Genomic DNA, 17,611 nt, shown 5'->3' on the forward strand with positions numbered 1-17,611 from the left:
ACTGTTAAACTTTTTATCGCTGTTTAAGAGTTTTCCGTAACACGTTTCTTTAACGCTTGCAGATATGCAGATTCTGGCTTTGACGCTTAATCCACGCACTGCTGGGTCACTGCAGTGCGTGCGTGCACAGCGAGGGATTGGTCAGCTTCACTCTTCCAGGTCCGGCCTCACGCTGCGTGAAGCCGGGACTGAATTCCGTGCCTGCCTCGTGTAAGAGGCTGAACACACGCGATGTGTTTAAGCTCAGCCTGCCTTTCCCATGTCAAAGACATCGCCTCCTCGACACCTGGCTGCACGGCACCACAGAATATCACCATGCACGTTCAGCTATACTGCCAATGCAATGTGTGATTGGACTGTCCTTTAACTGAACATTGTAATGCTGATGTAGCAATCGCTCAGCGGTCAGAGCAGTCGCCTGGCAGTCGATCCCACCCTGGGTGTGTCCCTGAGCAAGACGCCTAACCCTGAAATGCTCCTGATGAGCTGCTCGGTGCCTTGCATGGCAACCAATCGCCATTGATGTGTGAGTGTGTGTATGAATGCGTGAATGAGGAGCATCAATTGTACAGCACTTAGCGCTATATAAATGACCATTTACTACTTACCAATGGAGTTCAAGAACACTTGTGAACGGAAAACTGTGAAAAAGCGTTCTGAAAACCTGCTCTTGAAAAGGGGTCAAAGTGAGCGAAGGGAGGTGAAGGCGAGGCAGAGGAGCGGATCCCCCGCGACAGGCCTGCTGCTCAGCTGGGCCCCTGTGAGGGGAGCACACCGAGACCTCCAGGGAATATCCCCAAGAGGGAGCCGGTTCCGCTCCGTGCCTCTGTCATGTCACCCCGTCACTGCACTGGGACTGAGCCCCGCGTCAGCTCGCCCCTGACGCTGCCCCTGAATCGATGGGCTTCTTCTCTGGAATCTTTTTTTGTGAGAGTGCACAGGAGAATACCACTGAATATCACTGTTACACGCAGCCCTGGATAATCTGGTGGTGGGGCCCAATGTGAGATCTTTTCATGGGTCCCAAAATCACTGGCAGGGCCCCTAGTTACCCATACAGACTTTAGCAGACACGCTGCTTCGAAGGGGTCACAATTTAGCTCCAGAGATGTAAGTAAGGCCTCTAAGTATTGATGTGAAGAGGCTCTGTGAAGCCTTCACATGTCAATGGTGACTCACTAACTTGAACAAATTGTTGTATTTGTCTCTAGAAAGTAAGGTCTTTGAATGGTTCGGAGAAAAGTCAGTGACATTCAGTTACACTGTAGCCCCTGACCAAATCCCATCACTGCAAATAAGGCTCAGAAGCTACAATGCTAGCCCTGATATATGATCTGTATATATAATATACTTTTGGAGATAAATAATATATCATATCTTAATTTTTGTGAATATATCAATGAAGTTACTGTTCATCTGAAATTAAATATTTGGAATAGAAATGCAATACATTCTATATGTGTACAGATGTTTCCATGCACAACAGGTTTTTTGCTTAAGTGCTAGCGAGGCTATTGTGGCTAAATGGCTATTCAGTTAGCCTGTTTTGCGCTGTTATCTGATGTGAATCAGAACACACTGCTCAGCACTGCTTCCCACAGGCTGGGTAGATGGGTCTTAAGTGCGGTCGTGTAATTGGGATATTTCTGTTTGCTGGCGTCATTCGAAATTGCCATTGTTTTGTCCTCTACATTCTAGTGTGAATTACGCTGTATACGTTTCTTCCTCGAAAGGCGACCCGGAGAGGGATCAGAGCCCGGTCCTGTATCTGGTCTGATGAATGACCCCAAAAGCTGCGGGGTGTTCAGCGCTCTCCCCGACTGCTCCTTGATTTAGGTTACACTTTTCTCCATTGATGGACTACACCATGTTAAACCTGAATATAACTGATATAACTGAAATCCCTGTGGTTAGTTCTGATGCCGTGTACATTCACATTTCAGACACTTGTCCATACAGCCAACGACACACTGCACAGCAGGGCTGTCATAATTCAGTCTGTGACAGCTCACTGAACATTTTCATTATTTGAATAAGAAATCTAAAGATATTCTCACCCCCAGTATCAACATGTCTGTAGAAGAAAAGAGCGTACAATACAGAAGGTATTAATAAATATTCCCTGAAACTTGGCACAAATAAAGATAGACAGTGAAAGTAAATAAAAGCAGTGAGCAATATGTTCTTATGTTACCTGACCGAAAATAAATTTTTTAAAGGCTGTGTAGAATTTACCTAATTAAATATGTAACTCCAAGCCAAACACTTGAACATCAGTTTACTGATATATTAAGGTAAATGTCTAGGTTTTGAAGAAAAGATAATTTGTTAAAGATGTGATATTTATGTGACACATGAGAGTCTGCTTGAGTCAGTTTGCTTGTGTTTGTTTTCTGCATTTCTTTTGTCCAATATGTAGGTGTCTGTGTCAGACGCATGGGTGTGTGGGTAAGTGTTGTGTGTATTTGTGTGGTTGTTGCTGTGCCAGTTAAAAAACACTTGCAACTGAGTTTATAGCATTGAAATTATATGTATGTTTATGGCTCTTTCTTGGTGGTGCTGCCTCGTTGTATGTGTGTGTGTGTGTGTGTGTGTTAACGTGGCTTTACTGGTGGGTGTCATCGTGTTTTAGCACTCAGAGTGCGCCGGTGTCGGTGTGTGTGTGTGAGTGTGTGTGTGTGTGTGTGTGTGTGTGTGTGTGTTAACGTGGATTTACTGGTGTGTGTCATCGTGTTTTAGCACTCAAAGTGCGCCAGTGTCGGTGTGTGTGTGTGTGTGTGTCTGTGTGTGTCGGTGTGCCCTGAGGGGGAGGAGAAGGGTGACGCCAAGACAGACGAGACGAGCTGACGCCCCCCCCCCCCCCCCCGCCTTCTCCACGCCTCACAGGAAACCAGCGCTCGGCTGGAGAGAGGGGGGGACTGAGAGAGAGAGAGAGAGAGAGAGAGAGAGAGAGAGAGAGATAGACAGACAGACAGACAGACAGACAGAGAGAGAGAGAGAGAAAGAAAGACCATAATACTTCAGCTAAATGAAACGAAGTATGTCTTGGTGCATTCAAACCATGTCGCCTTGTATTTGTGAGCTAGCCGAGCAACAGCAGCAAGCAGAGCGAAATCTAAAAGAGCAGCATGGCAGGCCTTCAGACGTGAATGACGAGGATTCAAGAGCCATCAAATTCCTACAACTGAGCTCCAAAACAACAAGACAGCTGAACAACTTAACTCCCCTCACCCCTCCGCAAGCAGAATTATAATGACACCACTTTCTACGTCATAGAAACATATCTCCCCAGACATGGGTGGGTGGAGATTTGTCGTCCAGCCAACTGCATGGTTCCCCTGAATTAAACATGAAGTTTCACCTAAAGGCCTAAGAAAGTGCTGTGTGTGGAAGAGTGTAAGATCGTGACCAACACACCTGCAACACTTTATGGGCGTGGGTAGACTGCCCTAGAAAACCCGCAGGTCATCTATAGGGGCGGCCTGTAGCATAGTGGTTAAGGTTAATGACTGGGACACCCAAGGTCGGTGGTTTGATCCCCGGTGTAGCCACAATAAGATCCACACAGCTGTTGGGCCCTTGAGCAAGGCTCTTAACCCTGCATTGCTCCAGTGGAGGATTGTCTCCTGCTTAGTCTAATCAACTGTACGTCACTCTGGATAAGAGTGTCTGCCAAATGCCAATAATGTAATGTAATGTAATGTATAGGCAGGGGTGAGGGAAGGCCACTGAATTTTGAAGCGATCCTACGTTTTGGACACCCGTCGTAAATTTTCACACAAAAAGTTTCTGTTTGAGTCACGCAGCAGTGTAAAAACCAGGTGAAACTGCCCAGGGTCAGCTGACCTTGTAACGGACACGTGAAAGGTGTGTGCCAGTTGTTCCTGCCCCACAACGGTGTGGCTTTCTGCCCAGACCTCCTATCAACAGGGGACGAGACGGCCGAATCTTCCCCATCTTTTCAGTTTGCCTCTCGCTTAGCTTATCGCTCTAAGTAGGTTACGTCGACAGCCGGCAGCACCTTCGAAAAAATGTGTTTGCTTTGTGGAGCCTTCCCAGAGCGCACTGCTTCGTTTCCCTTGTTTTTGAGCTGGCCTCCTCCACAGATACGGCCCTGTGCTTTTAAACCGACCCCCCTCCCCCTCACCTTATCTTGATTGGCGTAATGTTATCAGTCTGTTTGTATCGCTCCCGCACACACCCTCCACCCCCCCAGCCCCGCAGCCCCCCGACCCCCACCCCCACCCCGGGGCTTATCTAAACGGCCTTTGAGTTGCGTGCCGCACACATGCGCTAATCGCCAGGAGCCGCGCTCAGCAGCTTGGTAAGCTGCTTACAGCCCTCCTTCTAGATTAACCAGTGGAAGCAGCGACTGGCGGGCTCCTATCTGATGAAGAGGCGCACCTGTGTGAGGGGTCCCTCTCCGGACCGTGTGACCTCGTGTCCGAGCACCTATGTGGCCCTTCGCGCATGTACTGACGGCCCCTACACTGGCGGCCAGAACTGTGCTGTCCAATCACATTTAATGTTCCTGTTAAAGACTTGTGTGACCAAAACTTAGCAAGTTAGCAGCAAGGACGCTATATGGCCTACCACATAGCAGCATCCACAGTGGCTCCAATTAGTCTAGGACCATAATGAAACAGAATGAGGAAGGCCGTGTGCATTTCTCTGTGGCTTAGTGCCTACCATATAACTAAATTATAAACAGTGACTGGAAGCAGAAATGAGTCACCCATATGACAACTTGACTTTGGATACGACAACCGCGATGGTGAAGCTTTCGTTCGGTCTTGTCCCTCGACCGGGGCTCTGTTACCACGGCAGCTGCTGTTACCGTGCCGATTCACGCATGGTCTTTCCGGCTGCCTGGAGCCAGTTTGTGTACTTCCTCCACAAAAGAACATGCAACTTCCTTTTTTCAACCCCCACCCTGCTCTCAGACACACAAATATCTGTTCAGTTCAACCTCCTGCAGCCCCCATCCCCCAATCGCTCCCCAACGCAGGGGGTTGAAACTGTCACCATCCAAGCCTGTCCCCACAGCGATTACTATAAATCCAGCGCTCACCTTCCACCACAACTCATGAAAACGTGCATAGACAATTACTGAAGAAAAGAACACACACCTAGACGGCAGTCATTTGAAAAGAATTCCTGACAAATAAACAGCTACACGTTCTGTACACATTGCAAATTATTGCCAATTATTATTCTGACTAAAACAATACCATTCAACCAATTTCACCATTCAAACCGCCTTCATCAAACATTTGCCACAATTCTGCCGAAGTGGCTAAGGTTTCTCTCATCTACCAAAAGAGTTATAATTTGGAAAAACATCACTTTGTTACTTAACAGCTGAGAACTAATCCTTTTTTTATTTTTATTTTTTACTTAAATGTGCTCATACTGGAGGCACATAAAAATCTCAGAAGCATGAATTTTTTTTTTTATTACTAATAATATTACTATACTGCAAGAACACAAAAATGCTATGTAAGAGCAGCAAAAGAAATGAACAGTTTGTGATGTGTGTGCGAGAATGCATTAATGCTTTGGTAGATGCAGGTTAATTTGCCAGTAAAAGAAAGAAAGGTATTTCAGGGATTCAGAAGACCCCCTGAATCATTTCCTGGGATATATATACATACTCACTGAGCACTTTAATAGGCACACCTGTCCACCAGCTTGTGAATGCAAATATCTAATCAGCCAATAATTTGGCAGCAACTAAATGCATGAAAGCATGCAGACGTGGTCAAAAGGTTTTTCAGACCAAATGTCACAGTGGGGAAGAAATGTAATTTAAGTTACTTTGACCATGGAATGATAGTTGCTGCCAGACAGGGTGGTTTGAGTATCTCAGAAACTGCTGATCTCCTGGGATTTTCACACACAACAGTCTCTAGTTTGCAGAGAATGGTGGAAAAAAAACATTCAGTGAGGAGCAGCAGTTTTGCAAACAAAAATGTGTTTTTAATGTGAGAAGTCAGAGGCGAAGGGCCAGATTGGTCAACGTTGATAGGAAGGTGACAGCAACACAAATAGCCACACATTACAGCAGTAGTATGCAAAAGAGCATCTCTGAACACACAACGCATCAAACCTCTTAAGTGGATAGGCTACAGTAGCAAGTCTAAAAAATATGTGTAATACATACCTAATTAAGTGCTCACTGAGTATGTATGTATTCATATATATATATATTCTCAATTTTTTTATATAAAACTCAATGTAAGAATGCCACTTCATATTGAACTAATATTAATATGCGGGCCTACTTTGTTACATTAAGAAAAGCAGCACATCACTCTCAACAAGACAAAACCAGCAAGTCCACATCTCACCAAACCAAAGCCTTTGAGATTCTATTTTTAAGGGTGCCCAAAAGTGACAGTCGGTTCTTGTTTTCTTCATTGTCAAAACCCAAAACATACATGCAGATCAAAACATTTGCACATTTATGAGTTATCAGCAACTTGCCAGTGCTATGCCCAGTTGTGAAATAAAATAATCGTAATGGAGCATAAGATACAAAGAGGCACTAAAACACTCATCTGAACTGTACTCTTACCACTGGAGACGAAATTCGACACCCAGGGCAATCACAGATTGGAGGATGTACCTGTAAAATTCCTTTGGACATAAGGGTCTTCAGACTTTTCCCTGAAGAGGGAGAGAGAGAAAGACAACACAAGTCAGACTGGATGAGGGCATCTAGCATTAAAGGTGCAATAACGAAGAACAACTATCTGAGAATGATATTAGCTTTTTCAAGATTATGCGTTTTTGACAAAACATAGCCTACATGTCATATGCAGGGTATACTTGAATCCATGAGACATTCAAAAGCCTGTATTATAACTGAAAGTTGTACCATGAGTTGAGACTTTCCTTCAGTGATCGATATTTTAATTAAAATTCCCAGTAATTTAGATATCTGAGATGCATTTACTCCACGTCATATGGTAGTCATATAGCGTCAACAAGATGGTCATCATCCATCCTTAATGAACACACATACTCCATACACTTTCAGAAACTCGACCTTTTCCAGGCAGTACAGTCTAACTTGGGAAAACACTGCTCTCGGGACCCGTACACACTGACGCAAGAGGTAGCTCGTGAATTTAACAAGTCAGAAATGCTCAATAAAACACCAAGCTCCCTTCCAATCCGCATTATTATAAATAGGAGGGAAAAAAATGAAAAGACTACAAGTGATTGATTCGGTGATCGGACCCATTACCCACTTTCAAAATAGCTATACATATATTTTTATTTTATTTTGAAAAGTTTGTCATTGTGGTCAGTTTTTATATTAAATTTGATATAGGCTATCTGTTGCCATAAACGATATCTCGGTGACAACGTCTTTACGAAAACATAATAAATGAAAACATAAAACAGATATATCAGCTGTCAATGTTATGAAGTGAAGCAATATATTTTATTAGGTCTCCGTTATTGTGCCTAATATCACTTCAGTTGCTTAAAGGTTTGGATCCAGTGTTCACGATTACGCCTGAGCATCATTATTTCCTCGTAAGAAAAAAGTCAGGTCGCAATATTCAGATATACCCTGAAATTTCACCTTATCCCAAGCGCGGCATTCCCGAAGCACCGTCCACAGTTTGTCTGTGTCGTATATGGCTGGAAAAGATGCAGCCAAGTGGCTTCGCTTTTCTCTTCTTTTTGTCTGCTTTCAGTGCTAAACTACGCACTGTAGTTGCTCTACCGCCGTGTAACCCTTTAATTCCAAAACCGGAGGAAGCCAAGTTGTCCAATGTAATAAAACATCGCACATTTATATTGGGCTATGTGTTCGGAAATAGTTATCCCTCGGCTTGTGTATAGTACAATGAAAAATATCTTACCTTTGTGCCTTATACTACGTTTCCAGTCTTTAGCAGTTTCCCGTCCACTGACAAACTGAAACTCGTTCGGGGTGAGCCACTCGCCCCGATATTTGATAGAGGGTCCCTTGCTGCCCTGGCAAAGCTTGTTAATGTATAGCAAAGCCTTGTTCTCCCCGCATTCCACCTCGATGCAGGGCTCCCCGTTGTCAAAAAAAGGCTGAAAGTCGGGAATGGAGGAGAATCTCTCCAGCATTAAGTCTTCAGGGTAGTGGTGAAGGTGTTGGTGATGCAGCGCGCTGTCGTGTAGTCCCAAGTAAGCGCGATGATGGGCGAAAATCTGATCGTACGGCGGCGGATGAGGGGTCACCACGGGGATAGAGGTGGCATTTAAAGGGGCCAGGTATTCGGGCTGGTTGAAGGCAGCCAATGCCATATCGTCCCCATCCAGTCTCTCCTTTTTGATAGCGGGCATGTTACTAAAAGCGCAGCGCCGGTTTACAAGTGATGAGCCTCTCGCTCGGATCAACTTGTGTGTCCTCTTTACGGAGTTCGTCGGCTCCCGCGACTGCGAGTCCGGGGCTACTTTGTTTTACGCAGGAGTCCCGTGTAGCTCTCTGACAACAGTGCGTCTAAGTTCACCAACAGATTTCCATTCAGTTCACAGCTCTGTGTAGCCTCGCTCTCCGCTAGGCTCACAGCTCGCTCGCATGACGGGTTTCGCCGCTCTCCTGCCCACTAAAACTAATCTGACTCTCACAACTAATACCTGACATCTTGGCGAGATCTCAGCAGCCGTAGACATTATGACTGTAAAAATGCGTATTGATCCTGTATCGATCTGCCTCTGGGATGGAGTTTTATTTTATTTTTATTTTTTCTAAATGACACCTTTCTATTTCCTTCATTTTTCTTCCTTAATGCATATAATGAGCCAATGTGTACAGCCTAAATGTATCAATTTTATTCTATCCTGAATTTTCATTAAAACTAGGAAACAACTATTTTCATATTTTGCGTTCAAGGTGTCTGAAGGACGCCGTTTGCAATGTCACATAGAGACATACGGCACATTTTAAAAAGTTAACATACTCCACCACGGCAGAGGTATAAACACACGAGCCGCCTCTGCGTTCCGTATTTTCAGTATTAATCTGCAGGAGATATCTGGAACCAGTGGGTTGTTTTGAGGCGTTTTTTTTTAACCCCGTATATCTCTCTAAAGTCACGCTTTAGTTCAGAGACCCCGACCAAACAAGATTTGCACTCTCCGCCGCTTGCCCCATTTAAACAGCACAAGCTTTTCAAGCGCGGATGGTAAAGGGGGGGTCGCGACGGACGCTAATGCTGCGGTACAAACAGAAGCGCCTTTCATCCCGCTGTTGCTGTATTGCATTAATATTGTAATATTTTATGCAATTTTAGAAAGAAAACGGACAGTGTAAATTACTTCCAGATATTACGTTACAGCTTGTCTTAACCTATTCCACTTCACTCGTCTAATCCTGCGCATAACTATCTGAATATCTCCCACATAATTAAAGTATGTTTACATATGTGAAGAAGAATGGAAGGTCATTAATAGATATAAACAAAATAAAAATTAATATGTTGTGCTTTAAAACGCCAAGACTTTCTCTGGCAGTGAAAGGTCCCAGGCACTATCATCATTGTGGAAGACATGGCTCCATAGTGCACATTAGGCATTCTTAATGATCAGAAACTTAAGACGTGTAGCACATTAAAGAGTGGAGACACATAAATATTTCATGTTTCCTCCACGGACAGATAAATAATAAAGCCCCGGATTCAGAAGCTGGTGAATAAACCTATATCCGCCGGATCAAAAAGCTCTCCGGCACCAGAAGCGGAGCGTGTCTGCTGGACAGGGTTCTGGCTGAGCCGGCAGTAGAACTGGCCCCTTCTTCAAACGCAACGGTCTAACTCCAGAGCCACGTTTGTGCTCACGTTCTGGAGCAGATTCACCAACTGAGAACGCCTGCTCTTTGTTTTCATTTATTTCCACCATCTTCTTAAATTTCACCCCGTCTTCCTTCTGTTATCTGTCAATCTTCCAGGGCTCCTATCTGTCCGTTGACACACCAATCTGTCTCTCTGGGCCTCAGACCCGATCACCACACACCCTACCGGGTCACTCTGACACACCACAGTCTGTCTCTCTGGGCCTCAGACCTGATCACTACACATCCTACCGGGTCACTCTGACACACCACAGTCTGTCTCCCTGGGCCTCAGACCCGATCACTACACGCACACCCCACGGGTCACTCTGGAAGGACCCAGCCATGGTGACTCATTCACTTTTTGGTTGTTAATGAGATAATGGGAGAAATGGTTTTTCTGGTAGCTGAGAAACAGAAGGCTGAGGAACATTTATTTTGTAACACGACACAAACAGCAGGCCTACCGTACATAAACTGAGAAAGAGAGAGTGTGTGAGACAGAGAGCAAAGATGTAAACAAAGAAGGCAAAGTATGCAGCCCAGTAAAGGTTTTCAAGTATATTTCACAACTGCAGGTAGTATGTCAGCCACTGAAATTGTAATTGAGGGCATATCTAGCTAAAAAAGCAAACCCACTATATTCTTGACACTTAAGAGAAACCCTGTCATGAAATAATGGCAGTTTTAGCCCCAATACTTGAAATGTTTAGATTAAAATCTAATTAAATCATTATGATATAGATTAGAGGGGGCAATACATTTGAATAACTGAAATCTGTCAATCATGGTTAAGGCTGAGATATGCTCTGTTTTATATTCATGGCCTGAGATTTAGAGGAACCGTTAAGGAATTGAATAATCTTCCAGACCTGAGAAAAACAAGCCTGCCAAGTGGGATCTCTCCCCGAACAGCACGGCCTGGGCTTTTCTCTGTGGTGTGAAGAGGTATGGGGCGGCTGGGTGGAAATCTGCTCACCAACCCTCCATTCACCATCAAAGAGGAGAGAAGCACATATGACCAAGTCTTAGAGCAGACACACTCACACATATACACACACTTTCTCACACACGTACACACACACTCTTTCACACACAAACATACACATGTACACACACACTCACACACACATGAACATACACACTCTCTCACACGCACATACACATGTACACATGTACACACACACACTCACACACACACACATAAACACCCATACACCCACACACTCACTCTCACACACACATACACATGTACAAACACACACACACACTCTCTCCCACACACATACACACACACACTCTCACACGCACAGGGGTGTGCTACAGAAACACATGGAATAGCCATTGTGATTGCCTCTGTGCCATGTGACTTTGAGGCCTGTAAATCAGCCCCGTTTTCCCATGAGCCTCTGCAGTGGAGCAGGGTGACTGACAGCGAGGACTGCAGGAGGCAGGGCCAGAGCGAGTTAGCAGAGTAGAGGGAGAGCCAGGGCACGAGTAACCGTATCGAGTGAAAAGGGCAAGAGCGGACTGAGAGTTTTTCATAACTGCTGTAGTGTTGCATAGGAAAGTTAAGTTGCTTTGCTCTTGTGGCAGCTATCAAAAGTTTAAATGAATAGCAGTTGTCTTCACTTGAAAAGTGTAGTTGTTCTAGTAGTACCTCTGGTGTACCATGTTAGAGGAGAAAGCAAGTAGTGAGTGGTCTAAATGTAGATTTGTTTCCCAATAAAAACATCAGGCAATTTTAGGCAAAGTGGTGCGTCAGGCTAATTCACACTGATTTCTCTGCCATCAAGCACTAAAACAGCACCCCAAAAAAATGAATAAACACTTGAATATGTCCTCTATACAACAAACCAAATTTTAAGATACAGACTCATTATACAAAGATTTATCAAAATATTAGTAACATTATTGGTAGCAGATGGGGCAGTGTGCTGGACCCATATCACTAGACTCACAGCAGTCTGGCACTCCATTTCAACTTTTACTCATTGCTTTCGTGGCAAGAAGACAAAAAGCATTCTTCTGAAATTCATCGTTGAATATTTCTCTGGTCACTTCTCTCACTGAGTGGGGTGACGGTGCTGGTGGTGTAGAACAGGCTGTACTGAAAGCTAGGATCATCGTAAGTGAGATCTGAAGAGCTCAGCCTCTGCACACATCTCTGCCATTACCAGTGAGCTCATTGATCGGACGGCGGGGCCGGGGGACTGTGACCGATGACATTTCACAGGTTGCTTGGCGCTATAACGTCAAAAAATAAAAGTTGACACCGCCGGTCGTTTTAGTGTCTGCTGGAAAGAGGGTTGAGAGCAAGACACCGCCGCGCACCCTGAAGCACACAGAGAGACGGAACGTCCCCGCGGGGGACACCCCCAGGCCTCCCTCACCCACGCCACCACGGCCCCATGATTCATGGCTTCCAGCCTCAGGGGAATCCGGTAGATCCTGTACCCTGGGAGGTTCCCCAGAACTCTGGGCCTCTGACAGCGCGGCCTCTGTCTAAAGGTCAGAGATCAATCAGCAGAAGCAGGCTCTTCCGCTTCAGTTTGTTCCTGCTTCCATTTTCCTTAACAGCCTCTTTCAGTGGCACAGAAACTTTCTCTTTTCACGGTGGCTACATCGTATTTTAGTATCCTAGAGATGGCGATAATAACACCTGTGAAAGGTTTCACCTTGTCTTGTTTTATTACACCCTGATTTTTTTCCAAAGCTTAACACGTTTTATAAATGTTCAAGTAAATCTGACGCACTTCAAAAAAGGTTGCACTTGAACCAAGCAAAAATCTTCCCGTTGTTGTTCTTCGTCGCCCGTAGAGAACCCCCTTGCTGGAGCCCCCGCCTCCGCGCCGTTGTTGGCAACGGCCCCGGAGCCGCAACGCTGCCGCCGGGGGAGAGAGGTAATAAATAACCCGGGGAGAGGAGCGGAGACCGCCGGGCGGTGCACAGTCTGACCTGACAAATACTCGCTGGAAAACCATCAGAGAGCGGGAGCCCACCCCAAGAGCTTGGAGCCAGCCTTTCAGACATGAGCTACAAAATATACCCACACTGGAAAAAGCAGCGTCTCCCTCCGTGTCTCATTCTCTCTCAAGCCCCCCCCCCCCCCCCCCCCCCCCCGCCCCCACTCCAACCCCCACCCACCCACCATTACATCCAGTCGCTTGCGGAGACACGGCGGGAGTAATTAACTATTTCGTGATATAATAGCCTAATTGTTTCCCTTCTTATCGTATACTTAATTGCGCAGTAAACTATGGAAGGAGAAGTATGAAAAAAGGTAACCATATCCGAGTCTTATTAAACTGGGAACTTTGTTTACAGCTATAGAAATAAAAGTCCTTGGATATAAATAACACAATGAACTTGCTATTGTGAAATGATAAAGCTAGGTTCGTTTAAATGTTGGCCTTGATATATTTATTCTTATTTGCTAAACAATATTTTCATTAAGAAAGAGGGGACCATAATCAGCAAAATACAAGAACCTTTGATATGAATTAGTAGGCTATGAAATAGCCTACAGATTTTTATCTAAATACCTCATTTATGATAGCCTGTACATATAATGTGTGTCACAACCGCAACCTTAAATAGCTATCTATTTTTAAAATCTTGTTTGTTGTATTAGCTAGTTGTATTTAGGCTATACCATGTCATCATATCATTCTGTATCTATAGAATTTAGGCAAAATTAATTTCAGATGCAAGGTAGAATTGAAAGTTTTCTGTAGCTATTCATGTATTCTAATGCTTATTTGCACTCCTTAAAGCCAATAGCCAAATTATACCAGTAAGGACACTTAATAAGAAACCGTCTAACACAGGGGTTCCCAAACTGTGGGTCACCTGAAAATCTTTAAAAAGATTAAATGTCATTTTTGGTCTCTTTAATATATGTGAATGTAGGCCACTACATGTTCAACATTACACCGACCTATAATAAAGCAATGAGGCAGGAGAGGTTGTGGTATATTTCCAGTATAGTTTAAAGCTAAAGGGTGTTAGGCACAAGATGTGTGTGGGTGGGGTGCTGGGGTCATGAAAGTTTGTGAACTTTCATTTGGGGTCACATCAGAAAAAAGTTTGTGAACCCCTGGTCTAACAGGAGTATCTAATGACAGAGCTCCAGCCTGCTCCGTTACTGGGCCTGTGCGAGAGTGTTCGGGCGCTGCAACATTAGACCAGCCGAGCTTCACTGGGTTTATGCTGTCCTGCAGACGCCCTTCGCTGCGCTCACAGGTCTGTGGGGTCAGGCTGCTGGCACGGGTCCCCAGCAGGACTGGTCTCTCTGCCGGAGGAGCTGTTTGCAGGGGTCCCCAGCAGGACTGGTCTCTCTGCTGGAGGAGCTGCTGGCTGGGGCGAGGCTGGGGTGAGAGGATACTCGCTTTATACCTGCCTCTGTAGCTGTCCTTGCCAAAGGTTCAAACACAAGATTGACATCCAATCCACCACCCACCCCCTACAACACATCTACTTTCCATACTCCCCTCCCTCCTCTTCAGTTTTACCCCTTCATTGGCCAGAATTATGTTAAGAAGCATTTTGAACTACCTGAAAGTTACGGTCCACAAATTAATGGGTAAACATTAAGTGAAACTTCACTGAGGATCACCCTCATATACCCTAAGACCTTCAGTGAACACTAGGGGGCGCCACATAAAGCTTTTATACCGACCATATACTACCGGAAAAACTTTGCTCAGAACATAACAGAACAGAAACAGTGGACACTGCAGCCAGTCCAGACTGATGCCAGAGAAAATGCAACCTTGATAGGTCACATAAAAACTGGAAAACAAAAGTTCTCTCATACACTATAAAGTGCTGAAATAATATTTAATGAGCACCGTGCCATGATTGGACTGATTTAATATTCATCTAGCGGTGCCTGGCGAGGTCTTTTATGGAAACCCATACAGCACCTGCTCCTAGCCCTGTAGCCTGTGGGTTTGAGAGCCTGTAAACCAGCTGCTGATTCATATCTGGAACAACGTGGTGATGCACGTTTCCAAACAGTCAATAGTCCTGGTTAATCAGTTAGCACCTGAGGCTGAATATAAGAGAAACCCGGAACCAAAAGTTGGAAAAGATGGCCAGTAAACGGCTTTAACCCCTACAGAAATGTAATGTGCCTGTAAGAGTACAAAATATGCAAAATAAATACGAACATGAAAAAATACAACACTGTTTTAACACCATCTGCATATCGTATGAGTATGACAGTCCCTCAGTTACTTGGTCAGCGTTACCGTTACTGGTTTCCAGCGGTGGTAAAGACTGGATGTGATACGTTGGTTTTGCTGTTGCTCTGATTTCTGGAGGACTTCCATTTGAAGTTTCATCTCAGAAGAAAAGGCAGAAGTCGATGGGCCGCACTGGAGACCTGATGCTGTTGAAAACCTAAATGGAAACAGGTGGATTCAATTCTTCAGCCGAAGCTGCTGCATTAGGACCGTTTTGCCCAAAATGCACATTGGTCTAACCAAAAACCAACATTTGCAAGGCAAGCAAGCGTCTTAAGATACTTAAAAAATCTCTGTGGAAAGATTTGTTTGGCTTGGTTTCCATTGCAATTTCTATAATTTGTGCTGCCATTCATGTTGGCCTGCTGATGTCTTCTCCCATTCCACCGGAACCACACTGTGGAAACTGCATACATTTTGATATGAAATTTGGGTTTTCTTTTTGGACAGCATGTGGAAATGCATATAGACGCATTCAATGACAATGCACATTAAAATCAGTTCAGATGTGAACAGCCTTGAACAGTTAAAAGGAAATCATCTCCCATCTAACAGACACAAAATTGGCATAAACTAACACATAAATGCTGTTTGTTTATTTATTTGTTTATTTTAAAATGTTTTCAGCTATGTGCCCACAGCTATTGTGCCGGAAGATTGTCCAACCAGAATGACATAACCAACCAACAGGCAACTAATAGGTCCATAATTGACCAGAGGAAAAGCTAATTACCCTTTGGATGAAAACCCTCCATCTTTCAGCGATTATATTTTCCCACTGGTCTCTGCTATGCTCAATTGCTATACGCTATTGCCTTGTGTTGGAGCTTATTTTTGAATGAGTACATAGACAAATTAACTGAAATTACTATCGTATGATGGCTACAGCTAATGCCTTGAGAACATATTTTTTGGACAATTCTCTTGCCTGGTGGTATATGATTATAGTCATATTCATTCATACTTTTTGCATTCAGTAAAAAACAGAACAGATACAAAAATTGATATTATAAAGTATAGGTGATAATGCCAAACACTATTTTCTGATGATTATTCCGAGGACTCCTGGCCGGTATGTTCCTTTGTCTCGCTGTATTGAAGATAGGCTACAAAAGGGAATACCAGCCCACATTTGGCATGTGGTTTTTAAGCAGGGCTAGGATAACAGTGGCCCTAACCAAGGACTGTCAGTATTCCAACTCAGATAAATTGTAAAAAGTTGCTAATGAGATTTATAGTGTTGATTGTTTTTTTTAACCATATTTAATGTAAGCACAGGTCAGGCATAGAGCATTAACAATTTCAGTTTAAACTCATCTTCCAGATTAATTTGTTTCTACAGAGATTTGCAATCACAGTTTAGTTGGTGTCTCTTTTCTTGACGGAGAATTCTCCATGCGGACGTACGAATAATAAACGTGAAATAATACGCTTTATTCCTCTCCCTCCCCACAGTCCACACCGCACAAACAAGCGCTCGTTCCGCGAAGGGTTAAAATCTGTGTGGAAAGAATAAATCCCTGATCTCCCGGCTCCTATTGATTTTTTTCTGTGTGATGTGAAACCAGCAATCAGCTCTGCGGTCTGAAATTGCCCTGAAACCGGAGCCGAGACGTCAATGAGCCGCCGACACGTTTCAATTAGCGAGCCGCCCCGGCCGCTGCGTCCCCCGGGGCTCCGCGCTCAGCGTGCCGGTCACGCCCCGCAGACGCCTCCGCACGGCGGAGAGCCGGGGAGACAGCCACAGAGAACACAATAGAAAAGTTATTCCTCTACCTATTCCCTATTTTCCTCTCTTTCAGCCTTTTCCCCTGTCTCTACCTTTGTCCACGGCAGCGCTACTGAAATACAGTTTTTGTGAAAAATAAATAAGCCTACTTTTATCTGTGCCGTTGATGCATATGCATTGCCTATTTGTTTTTTTGCTACCGGATCAACAATTATTCACTGATTTTAAGAGGAATTCACTATAGGCCTCATCTAGGCTATAGGCCTGCTCAAATAAATGAAATGAGTATTTGTTTTCTGTTCACTAATTTCTATTTTCTCATGATTGGATAAGGGTCGGCATCAGTTCTGTTAAACCGAGCTGAAGGCAGCGCTTGGTGAGACGCCGCAGTGAAAGGTTTGCTGGGAGAGGTGGGCTGCGCGGTGGAGCCTCGTCGTTTCCCCTGCTGTCACTCTCGCGCGGCTCTTGGCGGGGCTCCGGGGCCGGTCCCTGCCAGCGCTGGCTCCCGGCCGCGGCGGAAGGAGACGGGCCAGCCCGCCGCCCCGAGGGAATCCAGCCGAGGGACCGGTCACGCCACCGCACCGCCGCTGAACCGAAAAGAGCAGCCACCGCGCTCCTCCATCCACGGGCTCCGGTTCTGTCCCGGCGTCCGTACCGCGGCGTGACAGGCGCTTCGCTTTGCTCGCCAGAGCTTAACCCCCGTGCTTTGAAGCTCCATTTTAACTCTTCAGGGCGACACGGACATCCGCCAGGTTAGATATCACCAGGATACACATAGATGACCTCTGTGTCTCACTCTCAGTCTGATGAGTC

The 17,611-nt window shown here is 45.0% G+C and overlaps 1 protein-coding gene across 3 annotated transcripts in view; it reads right to left on the bottom strand.

The window, feature by feature from the left end:
* The window catches only part of samd11 (sterile alpha motif domain containing 11), a 70,794-nt gene extending 61,698 nt beyond the window's left edge, over positions 1–9,096 (bottom strand). For 2 of the 3 annotated variants that reach the window (XM_061219826.1, XM_061219824.1), the window contains exons 1-2: positions 7,881–9,096; positions 6,578–6,669 (exon numbers count right to left, since the gene is read on the bottom strand). In XM_061219826.1, coding sequence (XP_061075810.1) covers positions 6,578–6,669; positions 7,881–8,334 — 546 coding nt within the window. In that variant the 5' untranslated portion in view covers positions 8,335–9,096. The remainder of the gene's footprint in view (positions 1–6,577; positions 6,670–7,880) is intronic. The other variant, XM_061219825.1, reaches the window with a different exon arrangement.
* Positions 9,097–17,611: the final 8,515 nt, after the last annotated feature.

The sequence above is a fragment of the Conger conger genome, chromosome 14, assembly GCF_963514075.1.
Source record: "Conger conger chromosome 14, fConCon1.1, whole genome shotgun sequence".
Classification (NCBI taxonomy): Eukaryota; Metazoa; Chordata; class Actinopteri; order Anguilliformes; family Congridae; genus Conger; species Conger conger.